General features: G+C 51.0%; 1 protein-coding gene across 3 annotated transcripts; it reads left to right on the top strand.

The window, feature by feature from the left end:
• The first annotated feature begins 5,842 nt into the window (after positions 1-5,842).
• On the top strand, positions 5,843-16,282 carry LOC144601277 (golgin subfamily A member 7B-like). 3 transcript variants are annotated; one of them, XM_078413303.1, is made up of 5 exons: positions 5,843-5,995; positions 8,115-8,240; positions 9,880-10,032; positions 10,656-10,785; positions 14,705-16,282. In XM_078413303.1, the coding sequence occupies exons 1-5, from the start codon at positions 5,987-5,989 to the stop codon at positions 14,860-14,862; spliced, it is 576 nt and encodes a 191-aa protein (XP_078269429.1). In that variant the 5' UTR covers positions 5,843-5,986; the 3' UTR covers positions 14,863-16,282. The 3 variants fall into 3 exon arrangements, with proteins under 3 accessions (XP_078269429.1, XP_078269431.1, XP_078269430.1); XM_078413305.1 differs by lacking the exon at positions 14,705-16,282 and adding an exon at positions 13,471-13,830 and having other exon boundaries at positions 10,656-10,757; XM_078413304.1 differs by lacking the exon at positions 14,705-16,282 and adding an exon at positions 13,466-13,830.
• Positions 16,283-17,445: the final 1,163 nt, after the last annotated feature.

Genomic DNA, 17,445 nt, shown 5'->3' with positions numbered 1-17,445 from the left:
TCGGACGATGGCAAGTAATAGGTGGACGGGGGGGGGGGGGGGGGGGGGGGAGGTGGAGAGGCAAATGGTTGGACAAAGGCCAGAGAGTAAAGCAGAAGGTTTGTGTCAGAAGTTTTGAAGAGTTGCAAATTATGAAGCTGGAGGAAGGAATGTAGGAGGAAGGGGAGGGATGGAGAGAGAAAAGTGTGAGTCCAGGTGGGGCACAGGGGAGGAGAGGGAGAGTGGGGAGCTGGAGGGGGAGTGGGTTACCTAACATTGGAGAATTTGATGTTCATACTGCAGGGTTGTAAGCTGCCCAAGCAGAATACGAGGCGTGGAAGAAAGAACTGCAGATGCTGGTTTAAACCGAAGATAGGCACAAAAAGCTGAGTATAGGAGCAAAGAGGTCCTTCTACAGTTGTACAGGGCCCTAGTGAGACCGCACCTGGAGTACTGTGTGCAGTTTTGGTCTCCAAATTTGAGGAAGGATACTCTTGCTATTGAGGGCGTGCAGCGTAGGTTTACTAGGTTAATTCCCGGAATGGCGGGACTGTCGTATGTTGAAAGACTGGAGCGACTAGGTTTGTATACACTGGAATTTAGAAGGATGAGAGGGGATCTTATCGAAACGTATAAGATTATTAAGGGGTTGGACACGTTAGAGGCAGGAAACATGTTCCCAATGTTGGGGGAGTCCAGAACCAGGGGCCACAGTTTAAGAATAAGGGGTAGGCCATTTAGAACGGAGATGAGGAAAAACTTTTTCAGTCAGAGTTCAACCCCTTAATAATCTGTGGAATTCTCTGCCTCAGAAGGCAGTGGAGGCCAGTTCTCTGAATGCATTCAAGAGAGAGCTAGATAGAGCTCTTAAGGATAGCGGAGTCAGGGGGTATGGGGAGAAGGCAGGAACGGGGTACTGATTGAGAATGATCAGCCATGATCACATTGAATGGTGGTGTTGGCTCGAAGGGCTGAATGGCCTCCTCCTGCACCTATTGTCTAAAAAGCTGGAGTAACTCGCGGGACAGGCAGCGTCTCTGGAGAGAAGGAATGGGTGACGTTTCGGGTCGAGACTCTTCGTCAGACTGGTCTGAGGTTTCTTTTACTTGTGTTTTACTGACACCCTGTGGAAGCTGATAGTACTACTGACAATAGTCGACAGATAGAAATAGAATCCTAGAGTTATTCAGCATGGAAATAGGCCCTTCGGTCCAACTTGCCCACACAGACCAAAATGCCCCTTCTATACTTTCCAGCTTAATGGCATCTTTCTTGTAGCAGGGTGTCCTTTACTGAACACAATACTCCAGATGTGGCCTCACCAACGTCTTGTATATCTGAGCTTTAAACTTTAGAGATACAGCACAGAGGCAGGCTCTTCGACCCACCGAGTCCGATCACACAGCGATCACCCCGTACACCAATACTATCCTACACACTAGGGACAATGTACAATTTTTACCGAAGCCAATTAATCTACAAATCAGTACCTGCCTTTGGAGTGTGGGAGGAACCTGGAGTGCCCGGAGGAAACACACGCGATCACGGGGAGAACGTACAAACTACGTACAGGCCGCACACATAGTCAGGATTTAACTCGGGTCTCTGGCGCTGTGAGGCAGCAACTCTACCGCTGCGCCACTACGTAGCCCAGTGCTCCCCCATCCTCTTTGAGAAGAGGAGTTCACTGTGTGTTAAATGTTTGCTCTCTGATTAAGAGTTGGACCAGGTATCTGGTGGCATTTAAATTGCAGCAAAAAAAAGTAAGATCTTCTTTCGTGAAACATAAGTAACTTGAAATCACATTCCTTCCAAAGAGATCAACTCCCACAGCCAGTACAACGAGGTGGGAATGTTAAGTGCTCCATTTATGACTGCTCTGTGTCAGGGCTTAGGTTGTGGGGTGTGCACTCATCTGTGGCAAGAGTTAAGTCAAGAGAGTTTAATTGTCAGAAATCCAGAGTAAGGGAATTGAGAACCAGAGGACATAGGTTTAAAGGGGAGGGAGGGGCGGGTAACATTTAATGGGAACCTGAGTATCAACATTTTTACACAAAGGGTGGTGGGTGAATGGAACGAGCTGCCGGAGGGGGTAGCTGGGGCCGTTACTACACAACGTTTAAGAGACATTCAGACAGGTGCATGGATGGGATAGGTTTAGAGGGATATGGGCCAAACACAGGCCACACAGGCCGGTGGGACTAGTGTAGATGGGACATGTTGGTCGGCATGGGAAAGTTGGGTCAATGGAGCGACTAGGCTTGCATACACTGGAATTTAGAAGGATGAGAGGGGATCTTATCGAAACGTATAAGATTATTAAGGGGTTGGACACGTTAGAGGCAGGAAACATGTTCCCAATGTTGGGGGAGTCCAGAACCAGGCGCGACAGTTTAAGAATAAGGGGTACGCCATTTAGAACTGAGATGAGGAAAAACTTTTTCAGTCAGAGAGTTGTGAATCTGTGGAATTCTCTGCCTCAGAAGACAGTGGAGGCCAATTCTCTGAATGCATTCAAGAGAGAGCTAGATAGAGCTCATACAGATAGCGGAGTGAGGGGGTATGGGGAGAAGGCAGGAATGGGTACTGATTGAGAATGATCAGCCATGATCACATTGAATGGTGGTGCTGGCTCAAAGGGCCGAATGGCCTCCTCCTGCAACTATTGTCCATTGTCTATTGTCAATGGGCCTGTTTCCAAGCTGTAAAACTCTATGACTATGTACTGACAATGGGACAATGATATTCCAACTTGCAGCAGGTTAACAGGCCTGTTAAACACAATGCATACGGCTAATATATAATTGAATTGAATTGAATCATTTATTGTCATTCAAAATAAATTTGAACGAAATGTCGTTGCCATACAGTCATGACAATAAAGAGCTCACAATTACAAAAGTTTAACATAAACATCCATCACAGTGACTCCTCCAGGCACCTCCTCACTGTGATGGAAGGCACAAAAAAGTCTTATCTCCTTTGTTCTTCTCAGGCAGTCAAACTGCTGCGTCGAGGCGATCGAGGCTCCCAGATTTTTGAAGCCCCCGCCGGGAGATGGAAGATCCCGCAGCTAAGCCGCCGCGCAGGGCGATACCTTGCATTCGGGGCGGTCCAAGCTGCTACGGCGGGAGCTGCCAAAAGCCGGTCGCCAGCCAGGGACCTGCGAGCTCCCAATGTTATTCCACCGAGCCCGCGGCCGAAGCCGCCGAAAGTAGAGTCGCAGCCGCGATCACAGCGCCACCACGGCCTCCGAAGGTCAGCCAGCTCGGAGATGGAAAGTCTGCAGGCCCTGCGGCTGGAGTCCTCAAGGTCGATCCCAGCTGGAGGCCGCCAACTCCACGCTGTTAGGCCGTAGCGCGAACGGAGATACGACACGGAAAAGGGTCGCATCTCCATTGAGGAAGAGATTTTTTAAAAAGCTTCCCCCTGTAAGTGGAACGTGCACGTCTGCACGCCTACACGTTCCACTTACCCCCCCACACCCCCCACCCCCACCAACCAAAGACAGTCCACACGAGATGATAGCTGATGATAGTTGCTGAGGTTAGTGTTGCGCAATGTTCAAAAGTCTGATGGTTGCTGGCAAGAAGCTGTTGTTGAACCTAAGGGACTGTACAGCATGGACACAGGCCCTTCGGTCCACTGAGTTCATGCCAACCATCGATCACCCGTTCACACTAGTTCTATGTTTTCTCATACACACTCTCTACACACTGCGGGCAATCTATAGAGGGCCAATTAACCTACAAATCCGCACGTCTTTGGGATGTGGGGGGAAACTGGAGCACCCGGGAAAAACCCGCGTGGTCACAGGGGGAACGTGCAAACTCCACACAGACAGCACCCGAGGTCGGGATCGACTCTGGGGACTCTGGTGCTCTAACTCTACTGCTGCACTACGAGCCACCCATGCAATGAAAAACCATTCGGTTTATCTTTTCTCTAACACAGCGTTTGAATTTCACATTTAGTTTGGGAGAGGTTTACCAGGACATTTTATCTTCAACGCGGTAAAACTAGGACTTCAATGCCATGGGTACAGTGCACAAATGAGAAAAAAACTAAAAATCATTAAAAAAGGTATGAACATTAACACTGTGTGTGATTTTCAATCAGATAACACAGCACATGATTAAGTTTCATACTACTGTATCTCAGAGGGTCATAGTCACACAGCCTGGAAAAAGGTCCTTTGGCCCAACTTGCCCATGCCAACCAAGAGGTCCCACCTGCCTGAGTCTGGCCCGCATCCCTTTAAACCTGTCCTATACATCTACCCTTCCAAATGTTTATTAAATGTTGAGACCTTGCACCGTCCGGCGCGGCCTGGAACGTGGCAACTTCAACAGCCTGACCGCCGGAGAAGACGGCAGGGGAAGAGAAAATACATTCTGGCCTTCCATCACAGTGAGGAGGTGACTGGAGGAGACTCACTGTGATGGATGTTTCTTTTTTTTTGTTTGTGTTGTGTTGGTTTGTGATTGTGTGTGAAATTGTTTATTTTTATAGCTCTATTGCTGGACTGTGGATGACCTTTCATTTCACTGCACATCTTGTATGTGTATGTGACAAATAAACTTGACTTGACTTGCCTCAACTACCTCCTCTGGCAGCTCGTTCCATACACCCACCACACTTTTGTGCGAAACATTTGTCCCTTAGGTTCCTATTAAATCTTTCGCCCCTCACCTTAAACCTGCATCCTCTCTGGTTCTCAATTCCCCTACTCTGGGCAAGACAGAGACTACTCTGGGCAAGAGACTACTCTGGGCAAGAGACTACTCTGGGCAAGAGACTACTCTGGGCAAGAGACTACTCTGGGCTGAGACTCTGGGCAAGAGACTCTGGGCAAGAGACTCTGGGCAAGAGACTACTCTGGGCTGAGACTCTGGGCAAGACAGAGACTCTGGGCAAGAGACCACTCTGGGCAAGACCACTTGGGCAAGAGACCACTCTGGGCAAGAGACCTCTCTGGGCAAGAGACCACTCTGGGCAAGAGACCACTCTGGGCAAGAGACCTCTCTGGGCAAGACAGAGACTCTGGGCAAGAGACCACTCTGGGCAAGAGACCACTCTGGGCAAGAGACCACTCTGGGCAAGACAGAGACTCTGGGCAAGAGACCACTCTGGGCAAGAGACCACTCGGGCAAGAGACCACTCTGGGCAAGAGACCACTCTGGGCAAGAGACCACTCTGGGCAAGAGACCACTCTGGGCAAGAGACCACTCTGGGCAAGAGACCACTCTGGGCAAGAGACCACTCTGGGCAAGAGACCCCTCTGGGCAAGAGACCACTCTGGGCAAGGGACCACTCTGGGCAAGGGACCACTCTGGGCAAGAGACCACTCTGGGCAAGAGACCACTCTGGGCAAGAGACCACTCTGGGCAAGACAGAGACTCTGGGCAAGACAGAGACTCTAGACAAGAGACTCTGGGCAAGAGACCACTCTGGGCAAGAGACTCTATGCATTCACCCCATCCATTCCCCTCATGATTTTGTAAGGATTCAATATTTAAGAAAATGATTTAAGAAAATGACAAGGCACGAGGTGAGTGGTCAGTTTGAGGGTTTGCGGGTTTTGCGTGCACGGGGTTTCGCTTGGTGGGCAAGAGACTCTATGCATTCACCCCATCCATTCCCCTCATGATTTTGTAAGGATTCAATATTTAAGAAAATGATTTAAGAAAATGACAAGGCACGAGGTGAGTGGTCAGTTTGAGGGTTTGCGGGTTTGCGTGCACGGGGTTTCGCTTGGTTGCAGACGCGTATCATCCCCCGTGCGTTGCAACGCCGGCGCCGCACCTGCAGCTGTCGATCGCTGGGTGGGTGTGTGGGTGGTGTGTGGGGTGGGGTGTGGGGGTCCCGGGCAGCCGGGCGGGCGCAGGTGCGGCTGTCAGTCAGTCAGTCAGTCAGTCAGTCAGTCAGAGCCGTCCCCGGGAATCCGGCTGCGGGAGCGGCCCTCGCCTGTCATCCAGCTGCTGGTGGGGACGATCGCTGTGCGGAAATGGCTGAGGTAAGGCGGCGCTGGGCGTGCGGGTAATCCCTTCAATGCAACCTCCCGGCCGGGGCACTGGGAGAGCGATTGCTGGTCGGGTTCTTTTAATGAGAGAAACAAACCAAAATAGCATCTGGTTTCTCCGCAATGCAATAGGATGCAAGGCAGCAGGGGTGTTTTATTTTTGATGTTTAAGAGCTGTTGAGGAATGAGGACAGTCCCTGTGTGGATCAGGCCCTATCCAAAATGCGGCCTGCAACGGGAACATGAATTAAGCAAAAAAATAATCATTAAGAAATCATGCACGCTGTGATTGCAATTTAAATATTGCATTTGTGCATTTATCTTTACACTCTGCACCGAACAGTGCGGCAGCAGCAGCATAATAAAATATATTATAAGGGCGCGTTATTAAAATAGCCATGTTCCCGTTATAAAGAGATTACATGGGATCACAGTGTACAATCCAATGAAAGACAGGGTTACCGAAAATGCTGTCTAAAATAACCTTTGTACTGTGTGAGGGGAGCAGCTTATCACGGAATACATTGCCTGAATTAATGCTTTTTGTTAAAGATTCTTTACATCTGGCAATGAGCAGCAAAGGTCGCCGTTCAGCTCAGCGATATTTTGGTGAACCTTCAATGTTTTTGCTGTCTTATCTTCAGTGTAAACCAGCATCTGCAGCTCCTTCCTGCACATTATGTTATTGTTGTGTTGAGTTGTATCTCAGTAACTCCTGAATCATCATTCAATGGCCCCAGTGGGTAACTGGGGCAAAATAGCTTATTGCTTAAAAATTTTGAGAATTCAATGTTCAAACCGTTGGGTTGTACATGCCCAAGGGGAATACGAGGTGCTGTTCCTTCAGTTTGTGTGGTCTCACGCTGGCAATGGAGGAGACCCAGGACAATATGGGTCAGTGAGGGAATGGGAAGGAGAGGTTAAATGGGAAATCCAACCGGGAAATCCAACAGGCCTTGGCGGACCGAACGCAAGTGTTTGGCAGAAACGGTTGCCGAGTCTAGGCTTGACCATTTTAGATGTTAGATAGTAGCTCAGGACCGCTCTCTAGTTGGTGGTAGGATGGTTCAGTTGCCTGATAACAGCTGGGAAGAAACCGTCCCTGAATCTGGAGGTGTGCGTTTTCACACCTCTGTACCTCTTGCCCGATGGGAGAGGGGGCAAGGCTCTTTGGCCCACTGAGTGCTCGCTGACCAGCGATCACCCCGTACACTAGCACTATCCGGCACGCGAGGAACAATTGACAATTTGCAGATGCTAACTAACCTACAAACCTGCACTTCTTTGGAGTGTGGGAGGAAACCGGAGCACCCGGAGGAACCCACGCGGTCACGGGAAGAACGTACAAACTCCGTGTAGGCATCACCTGTAGCCAGGATGGAACCCGGGTCTCTGGTGCTGTGAGGCAGCAACTCTGCAGCTGCACAACTTTGCACTGCGATCGTTGAAGGAGTTGTTGAGGATAGGGGAGGTGCATGTGGACTTTGACTCACCTGGAAGGGCTGCTGGGGTCCCTCAGTGGTAATGAGAGAGGAGGGGGAGGGACACCTGACCTTTGAGTTTGAGTTTAGTTTATCGTCACGTGTACCAAGATAACCAGCCAGCGGAAAGACAATACATGATTACAATCAAGCCCTCCATAGCAGACAGATACACCATAAGATAAATAACATGAATATTGTTTAGTGCAAGATAAAGTCCTGTAGAGTCTGATTAAAGATAGTCTGAGGGTCTATCATGAGTTAGATAGTAGCTCAGGACTGCTCTCTAGTTGGTGATAGGATGGTTCAGTTGCCTGATAACGGCTGGGAAGAAACTGTCCCTGAATCTGGAGGTGTGCATTTTCACACTTCTGCACCTCGTGCCTGATGAGGTAGTTGGAGCAGGTACTGCAACAACATTTAAAAGACATTAGGAAAGATTTGGAGGAACATGAAGGGCAGAGGGAGTGAACCGGGGTGAGACTAGGCAAGGCCACTAGGTGAGACCGGGGTGAGGCTGGTCCTTGATTATGCTGGTGGCCTTGCCGAGGCAGCGTGAGGTGTAAATAGAGTAAATATAAGGGAGGTGGGTTGATGTGGTGGTCTGGGCTGACCTTTGATCTCTCCCCCAGGTCCACAACCTCCAGGAGTTGCAGCCAAGTGCATCCCTGGCCACCAAGGTCTTCATCCAGCGGGACTACACAGACGGAATCCTCTGCCAGTTTCAGTCGAAGTTCCCCCCAGAGCTGGAGAATCGGGTATCTGAGATTTATTGTTTGTCCGCCAGCCTCCTGCGCCCCTCAGTGGCATCCTAATTACCATGCCTCACAGTTCAGCTTAATTATTTTGTCATGTGTACCGAGGTACAGTTTAGCTTCGTCTTAGTTTAGTTTAGAGATATAGCGTGGAACCAGGCCCTTTGGCCGATGGTCAGCGTGGACCCGGTGGGCCGAAGGGCTTGTTTCCACGCTGTATCTCCAAGCTGAACGAAACTAAAGTTGCAACCATCCTGATTTGTAAGTGTATCACCATTTCTGAGTTAGATAGAGCTCTTAAAGACAGCGGAGTCAAGGGATATGGGGAGAAGGCAGGAACGGGGTACTGATTGCGGATGATCAGCCATGATCACGGTGAATGGCGGTGCTGGCTCGAAGGGCCGACTGGCCTACTCCTCCACCTATTGTCTGTTGTCTATTGTCTTCATCGATACTTGGTCCAAGTAGAGTTATAGCGTCATGCAGCACGGAAACAGACCCTTTAGGCCCAACTTGCTCATGTTTACCAAGACGCCCCATCTACACTGTTCCCGCCTGGCCGCTTGTGGCCCATGTCCCTTTAAACCTTTCCCCTCCAGGTACCTGTCCAGTGTCTTTCAAATATCAAGTGTCTCCTCTGGCAACTCGTTCCAGATAACCACCACCCTCTGTGTGAGAACGTTGCCCCTCGTTCCTATTAAGTCATTCCCCCCTCATGTTAATCCTTTGCCCACTTGATGCCTCTACTCTGGGTAAAATACTCTGTGCATTCACCCTCTCTATTCCCCTCATCATTTTATCCACTTCTATAAGATCAGCCACCTGCGCTCCAAGGGATAAAGTCCTAGCCTGCCCAACCTCTCCCTATAGCTCAGGCCCTCGAGTCCTGGCAACGTCATCATTGTTCTTATCTGCACTCTTTCAAGCTTATTGACATTCAGCAGTTACTCCAGCAGTTTGTTCTTTACTCCAAAGTAAACACTATTGTTATTCAGACCAATGTTGCCAGTACACGGAGAGAACAAGATTAGTTTCGTTATAGTTTAGAGATGCAGCACGGAAACATGCTGAGTTCGCACCGACCGGCGATCACCCCTTACACTGCCGCTATCGTACACACCAGGGGACAATTTACAATTTTACCGTAGCCAATTAGCCTACAAATCTGCATGCCTTTGGAGTGTGGGAGGAAACCGGAGCGCCCGGAGAAAACCCACCGGGATTCTCCACGGGGAGAACGTACAAACTCCGTACAGACAGCACCCGTGGTCAGGATCGAACCCGGGTCTCTGGCGCGGTGAGACAGCAACTCTACCCGCTGCGCCACCCTGGCGCCCTCCCCGAGATCCCCACAAAAGAGGAAGTTTGAGGGGATTGGATGTATCCTGGATGGCGATTGTTAGATCATTGTATAATAGTTTCAATTGGTATATTTGTTTATATAGTATTCTGGTGATGGGCTCTGTTTTGGTTTTATTGTGTTGTATATATTATTTTAATATTTGAATAAATATTTTTGATTTAAAAAACAAAAAGAGGAAGTTTTAGTTGCATTTCGTGAGTCCATTTCCCATTCTGCCGTAAGCAAACCGCGAGGTTGGTCGGAGAGAGTTTGCTGATGTCCCTGAACTCTCTGTTCCAGGTGGAAAGGCATTACTTTGAGGAAACAGTGAAGACCTTAAACAATTACTATGCCGAAGCAGAGAAAATCGGAGGGACGTCGTACTTTGAGGGGTGCATGGCTTGTGTAACGGCCTATGTGATCTTCATGTGCATGGAGACTCGTTACGAGAAGGTACGACAGACCTGCCAGAGGTTCGGTGTGTTCAACATGGAGGTTACCTGTAAGCAGCTCGTGCCTCTGTAGTCCGCTTTGCTCAGCTGCAACACCGACGCATCCAATTTCATCTTGTCCCTCTCAAATTGCACGCTAAATCTTATCATATTGTGGTCGCTACCTCCGAGTGGTTCCTTTACCTTGAGTTCCCTTATCAAATCCGGTTAACCGCACAACACTAAATCCAGAATTGCCTTGTCCCTGGTAGGCCCCACAACAAGCTGCTCTAATAAACCATCTCGGAGCCACTCTATAAATTCCCTTTCTTGGGGTCCAGTACCAACCTGAATTTCCCAGTTCTACCTGCATGTTGAAATCACCAATGACCACCGTAACATTGCTTCTCTTACATGCCACTTTGGGGGGAAGCCGGCTTCTACGGTTCACTGTGTTCAGAGCTTGTCGATCAAGGCTTCAGAAGTCAAAGACTCGAGGGACACAATGTGCTGGAGTAACTCAGCGGGACAGGCAGCATCTCTGGAGAACATGGATAGGTGATGTTTCGGGTCGGGACCCTTCTTCAGACGGCTGCCCTTCTACTGTGGACACCACTCTGGTATTTGCTCTGCTCTTTTTCTCAGGTTTTGAAGAAGATTTCCAAATACATCCAAGAACAAAATGAGAAGATCTACGCCCCTCGAGGATTGTTGCTCACGGACCCCATCGAACGAGGGCTGCGAGTTGTATCCTTGCTGGATTTTATCATTCAGGGTGAGTCCCTATTCTATCCTGCCACCTTCCTGTTCCTGGTGTCGTTGATCCCACAATTAAACCTCCCTCAGCCCTCTGTTGCCCTGGGAACGTCCCTACCTCTCGCATCTCTCCCAGAGCCGTGGTTGTACAGGGCCCTAGTGAGACCGCACCTGGAGTACTGTGTGCAGTTTTGGCCTCCAAATTTGAGGAAGGACATTCTTACTATAACAGGTAAAACATAACAGGTATAACAGAGCTTTATTTGTTGTTCGGTACCGAAGTACCGAACGAAACTACATAGCAGTCATAGAAAAAAAAAAAAAAAGAACACAAGACACATAGCCCCAACACAAACGTCCATCACAGTGACTCCAAACACTTGAGGGCGTGCAGCGTAGGTTCACGAGATTAATTCCCGGAATGGCGGGACTGTTGAATGTTGAAAGACTGGAGTGACTAGGCTTGTATACACTGGAATTTAGAAGGATGAGAGGGGATCTTGTTGAAACATATAAGATTATTAAGGGGTTGGACACGCTAGAGGCAGGAAACATATTCCCGATGTTGGGGGAGTCCCGAACCAGGGGCCACAGTTTAAGAATAAGGGGTAGGCCATTTAGAATGACGATGAGGAAAAACCTTTTCACTCAGAGAGTTGTGAAGCTGTGGAACTCTCTGCCTCAGAAGGCAGTGGAGGTCAATTCCCTGGATGCTTTCAAGAGAGAGTTAGATAGAGCTCTTAACGATAGCGGAGTCAAGGGATATGGGGAGAAGGCAGGAACGGGGTACTGATTGTGGATGATCAGCCATGTTCCCGATGTTGGGGGAGTCCAGAACCAGGGGTCAGAGCTTAAAGATAAGGGGGAAGTCTTTTAGGACCGAGATGAGAAAACATTTCTTCACACAGAGAGTGGTGAGTCTGTGGAATTCTCTGCCACAGAAGGTAGTTTAGGCCAGTTCATTGGCTATATTTAAGAGGGAGTTAGATATGGCCCTTTTTGCTAAAGGGATCAGGGGGTATGGAGAGAAGGCAGGTACAGGCTACTGAGCTGGATGATCAGCCATGATCATATTGAATGGCGGTGCAGGCTCGAAGGGCCGAATGGCCTACTCCTGCACCTATTTTCTATGTTTCTATGTTTCTATCACGGTGAATGGCGTTGCTGGCTCGAAGGGCCAAATGGCCTACTCCTGCACATATTGTCTATTGTCTATCCCACATCCATGCAGCTGGAAAGAGTGCAGAGAAGATTTACGAGGCTGCTGCCAGGACTCGAGGGCCTGAGCTGAAGGGAGAGGTTGGGCAGACTAGGACTTTATACATTGGAGCGCGGGGGGATGAGGGATGATCTTGTGGAGGTGTATAAAATCACGAGTTTAGGTTTATTATTGTCACGTGTACCAAGGTGCACGGTGGTGCAGCGGTAGAGTTGCTGCTTTATAGCGCCAGAAGCCCAGGTACTATCCTGACTATAGGTGCTGTCTGTGTGGAGTTTGTACGTTCTCCCTGTGACCCCATGGGGCTTCTCCGGTTTCCTCCCACACTCCAAAGATGTACAGATTTGTAGGTTAATTGACTTAGGTGGTATTGCAAATTGTCCCTAGTGTGCAGGATAGTGCTAGTATATGGGTATGAGGACGATGGGCCGAAGGGCCTGTTTCCAACTCTGTATCTGTAGTAGTCTAAACACTCGTGAAACACTTTGTTTTGCATGCTATCCAAATAGATAACATTAACTAGACATAAATACAATCAGGTCAAACTCATTTACAATAGGTAGAGCAAAGGGGAAGTCACAGAGTGCAGAATACAGTCACGAAAAGCTGGAGTAACTCAGCGGGACAGGCAGCATCTCTGGAGAGAAGGAATGGGTGACGATTCGGGTCGAGACCCTTCTTCAGACATTCTCAGCATTGTAGTGCATCAGTTCCATAGACAAAGTCCAATGCCCGCAATGGGGTAGAGGTGAATCGGACAGCACCCTAAACTCTGTGGACCGAAGGGCCTGTTTCCATGGTGTATCTCAATAGTCTAAAGTAAATTCCTCCAGCCCCCTCTCCCCCCTCTCCTCTTACCCTCACTCCCAGCCCCTCTGTCCCCTCTCTTTCCCACCCTCTCTCCCTCCTCCTCCCACCCTCTCTCCCTCCTCCTCCCACCCTCCTCCCACTCTCTCTCCCCCTCCCACTTTCTCTCCCCCTCCTCCCACTCTCTCCCCCTCCTCTCACTCTCCCTCCCCCCTCCTCCCACCCTCTCCCCCTTCTCCTACCCTCTCCCCCCTACTCCCACCCTTTCTCTCCCCCCTCCTCCTACCCTCTCCCCCCTCCTCCCACCCTCTTTTCCCACCCTCTTTCCCCCCCCCCCTCCTCCCACCGTCTCTCTCACCCCCTCCCATCCTCTCTCCAACCTACCTCCTTCTCCCACCCTCTCCCCTCTCCTCCCACCCTCTCCCCCCCTCCCACCCTCTCCCCCTCCTCCCACCCTCTCCCCCCCTCCCACCGTCTCTCTCACCCCCTCCCACCCTCTCTCCAACCTACCTCCTTCTCCCTCCTCTCCTCCCACCCTCTCCCCCCCCCCTCCTCCCACCCTCTCCCCCGTTCCCCTCGATGCCGATCGATCACACTCTGTCTCGGACGTTGCGTGTCTCCCCCGCCCCGCCCCGTCTCTCGTCTCTCGCCAGCCTGCGTTTCCTTGACGCAGCCCAGATTGAGATTGCGATCTACGAGGACCGGTGCAGCAGCGGCAGCAGCAGCAGCAGCAGCAGTAGTTGCAGCGGGCAGTGACGGCGCTGCGCCCTGGGTCGCCACGGCTCCCGCTTTGCTCCTTCCAGGGGACGGCCATCTTCCCGCGGGCGACGGCGGTCGCCAGAGCGTTGTGAACCATCGCAGCGGTGTGGAGTTTAAACCAGAGGGGTGGGGGAAGGTGGGGGGAGGGGAGGGGAGGGTGGGGGGAGGAGAGGGTGCGAGGGGGAGCGTGTCGGTGCCTCCTTATGTTGAAGCCCAGAGAGGCGACGCCAGCCAACATTGGAACAACATTGGAACAATGTAGAAAGGGAGAGGGGCATTCACAGGGGGTTCTCAGCATTGGGTGGGGGCCATTCACGGGGGGCTCTCAGCATTGGGTGGGGGAGGGGAGGGGCGCGGAGAGAGAGACAGGTCAGGTTCCAAAACAAGGATGAGATCTTTTTGCCGCCTTCAAGCCCCCTTGTTCTTTGCTCTGTGTGGGGGGAGAGAAGGAGCTGCAGATGTTCCGATCTTCACACCGAAGACAGACACAAAACGTTGGAGTAACCCAGCGGGTCAGGCAGCATCTTCGGAGAGCACGGATAGGTGACGTTTCGGGTCGGAAGAAGGGACCCGACCTGAAACGTCACCCATTCCCTTTTTCCAGTGATGCTGCCTGACCCGCTGAGTTACTCCAGCATTTTGTGTTTGTCCACGCTCCTCCTCTCTGCCCTGAAACCCAACTCATCCAAGCCAGTCCCATTTGCCAGTGTTTGGCCCATATCCCTCTTAACCTTTGCTATCCATGTACCTGTGTTTTAAAACCTGCCTCAACTACCTCCTCTGGCAGCTCGTTCCATACACCCACCACTCTCTGTGTGGAAAAAGTTGACCTTCAGGTTCCTATGGAATCTCTCCCCTCTCACCTTAAACTATCCTCCGGTTCTTGATTCCCCAATCCTGGGTAAAAGACTGAGCATTCACCCAATCTATTCCCCACACAAGATTTTATACACCTCTATAAGATCACCCCTCAGCATCCTGTGCTCCAAGAAACAAATCCCAGCCTGCCCAACCTCTCCCTGTAGCTCAGGCCCTTGAGTCCTGGCAACATCCTCGTAAATCTTTCCAGCTTGATGTCATGTTTACTATAGCAGAGTGACCATAATCCCATCTACTTCCATGAAAATGTCAGGCAATTCATCTTGTCTTGCAGTAGAAGACGTGCTGTCAATTGTCATCCCGCAGCAGGCCATTCAACCCATCGAGTCTGTGATGGAGTTCATGGATGACCATGATGCCAAGGGACACTTCTCACATCTGCCTTCAGGTGATCCATCTCCCTCCACCCCTTGCCATTGTCGCTGGACCTGACCAAAACACCATTGTGCACTATGTTAAAAGAAAACTTTAAACGCACGACAAGATGGGGCAGGACAGTCAAGACTTTATTAAAGAGCACTGTCACAACGATCGTTGGGAACAATCCAACCCATCTGCTCCTCGTATACCGAATCTCCTTTTGATGTGCAGTTCCTCCCCGCAGGCACTCGATGGTTACATGGTCCTATAGCAGTCATGGATCAATCACCGCAGGAAGATGCAGATTAACAAATACATTTCAATCACATGCAGTGGGAGTCGGAGTCTGAAGAAGGGTCTCGACCCGAAACGTCACCTGTTCCTTCTGGATGTATTCAAGAGAGAGTTAGATATAGTTCTTGGGGCTAACGGAAGCAAGGGATATGGGGGAAAAGCAGGAACGGGGTAGTGATTTTGGATGATCAGCCATGATCATATTGATTGGTGGTGCTGGCTCGAAGGGCTGAATGGCCTCCTCCTGCAACTATTTTCTATGTTTCTCTGCAGAGACGCTGCCTGTTCCGCTGAGTTAATCCAACATTTTGTGTCTATCTTCGGGGAGGCAGTCAGATGTCCTGTTACCTGTTAGATTTCATTTTATTGTATTTGCCATTTGTTTTGTTCACAACTACCTTATGACAAGTTTCTCTTCCCAGGGAAAGTTTATCAAGAAACAGAGGGCACAGGTTTAAGGTGAGAGGGGAATGGTTTAACAGGAACCTGGCTGGCAACCTTTCCTTGAAGGCAGTAGTTCCCCTGGCTCCAGAGGCCCAGGGTTCGATCCTGACCTTGTGCTGTCTGTGTGAAGTTTGCATGTTCTCCCTGTGACTACGGGGGGGGGTCTCCTGGGTGCTCAACTCCCCCCGGTGTAGGTGGGTGCCAGGAGATGATGCAAACTTCTACAGGCGTGCGGTAGAGAGTACACTGACTGGTTGCATCACGGCCTGGTTCAGTAACTCGAACACCCAGGAGCGATGGAGACTACAGAGAGTGGTGGACACTGCCCGGCCCATCACAGCTACTGACCTCCCCACCATCGAAAGGACCTACAGGAGGCGCTGCCTCAATAAGGCAGCCAGCATCATCAAAGACCCGCACCACCCTGGCCACGCTCTCAACTTGCTGTTACCATCGGGAAGACGGTACAGGAGCCTGAGAACCGTGACAGGTTGAGGAACAGCTTCCCAGCAACCATCAGGCTCTTGAACACTGCACAACACTAACCTCAGCAACTGTGATCTTTTACAGACTGTGTCTCTGGTTGCACTACCGACTTTATTATGGTTACCTAATATTACTGTTATTAATTTATTGTATTATTGATTGTATATTTATTTGTGTGTTGTGTTAACGGGCCAGTTGAGCTGCAGCAAGTAAGAATTTCATTGTTCCGTTGTTGGTGCATAAGACAATTAAACACTGTTGAACGCGAGTCGGTTATTGGGGGAAACTGAAGTGAGACAGCCTGTCGGACGGAACTGCAGACTCTGGTTTACACCGAAGATAGACACACACAGTGCTGGAGTAACTCAGCGGGTCAGGCAGCATCTCTGGAGAGAAGGGATGGGTGACGTTTCGGGGGGGGGGGGGGGTGGGTTAGGGAGTGGAAGTGGGAAAAGGCCAGAACAAATCATGGCCTGCAATAGATGGCCAAGGAAGGATGGAGCCCACAATGGCCCATTGTTGGCTGTAGAAGAGGTGATAACGAAGGAATACAGGGATGCGAACAGTGGAACTAGCAGGATGGGGGATGATGGCTAGGGTGAGGGAGGGGGGCAGGATGACCAGTGGGGGAGGGGGGCAGGATGACCAGGGTGGGGGAGGGGGGGGCAGGATGACCAGGGTAGGGGAGGGGTAGCAAGATGACCAGGGTGGGGGAGGGGCAGGATGACTAGGGTGGGGAGGGGTGGGAGGATGACCAGGGTAGGGAGGGGTGGCAGGATGACTAGGGTGAGGGAGGGGTGGAAGGATGACCAGGGTGGGGGAGGGAGGGCAGGATGACCAGGGTGGGGGAGGATGACCAGGGAGGGGGGGGCAGGATGACCAGGGTGGGGGAAGGGTGACCAGGGTGGGGGAGGGAGGGCAGGTTGACTAGGGTGGGGGAGGGGTTGCAGGATGACCAGTGTGGGGAAGGATGACCAGGGTGGGGGAGGGAGGGCAGGTTGACTAGGGTGGGGGTGGAAGGGTGACCAGGGTGGGGGAGAGGTGACCAGGGTGGGGGAGGGGTGGCAGGATGACCAGGGTGGGGGGAGGGAGGGCAGGTTGACTAGGGTGGGGGTGGAAGGGTGACTAGGGTGGGGGAGGGGTTGCAGGATGACTAGGGTGGGGGGAGGTGACCAGGGTGGGGGAGAGGTGACCAGGGTGGGGGAGGGGTGGCAGGATGACCAGGGTGGGGGAGGGAGGGCAGGTTGACTAGGGTGGGGCTGCGGGGGGAATGAGTGCTGTGAACGCCAGTGTAGGTTTTGATGGTTCATTGTGTGTGTTATCTCACGGAATTTAGTTAAACTAGAGTCGGGCATCACTCATTGCTCTGCTGTGAATCGCGCGGTGGGCAAAGTGCCTCCAGGGTGGCACGTTAGTACAACACGGCCACAA

The sequence above is a fragment of the Rhinoraja longicauda genome, chromosome 16, assembly GCF_053455715.1.
Source record: "Rhinoraja longicauda isolate Sanriku21f chromosome 16, sRhiLon1.1, whole genome shotgun sequence".
Lineage (NCBI taxonomy): Eukaryota > Metazoa > Chordata > Chondrichthyes > Rajiformes > Arhynchobatidae > Rhinoraja > Rhinoraja longicauda.
This window is presented reverse-complemented; position numbering and strand designations above follow the sequence as displayed.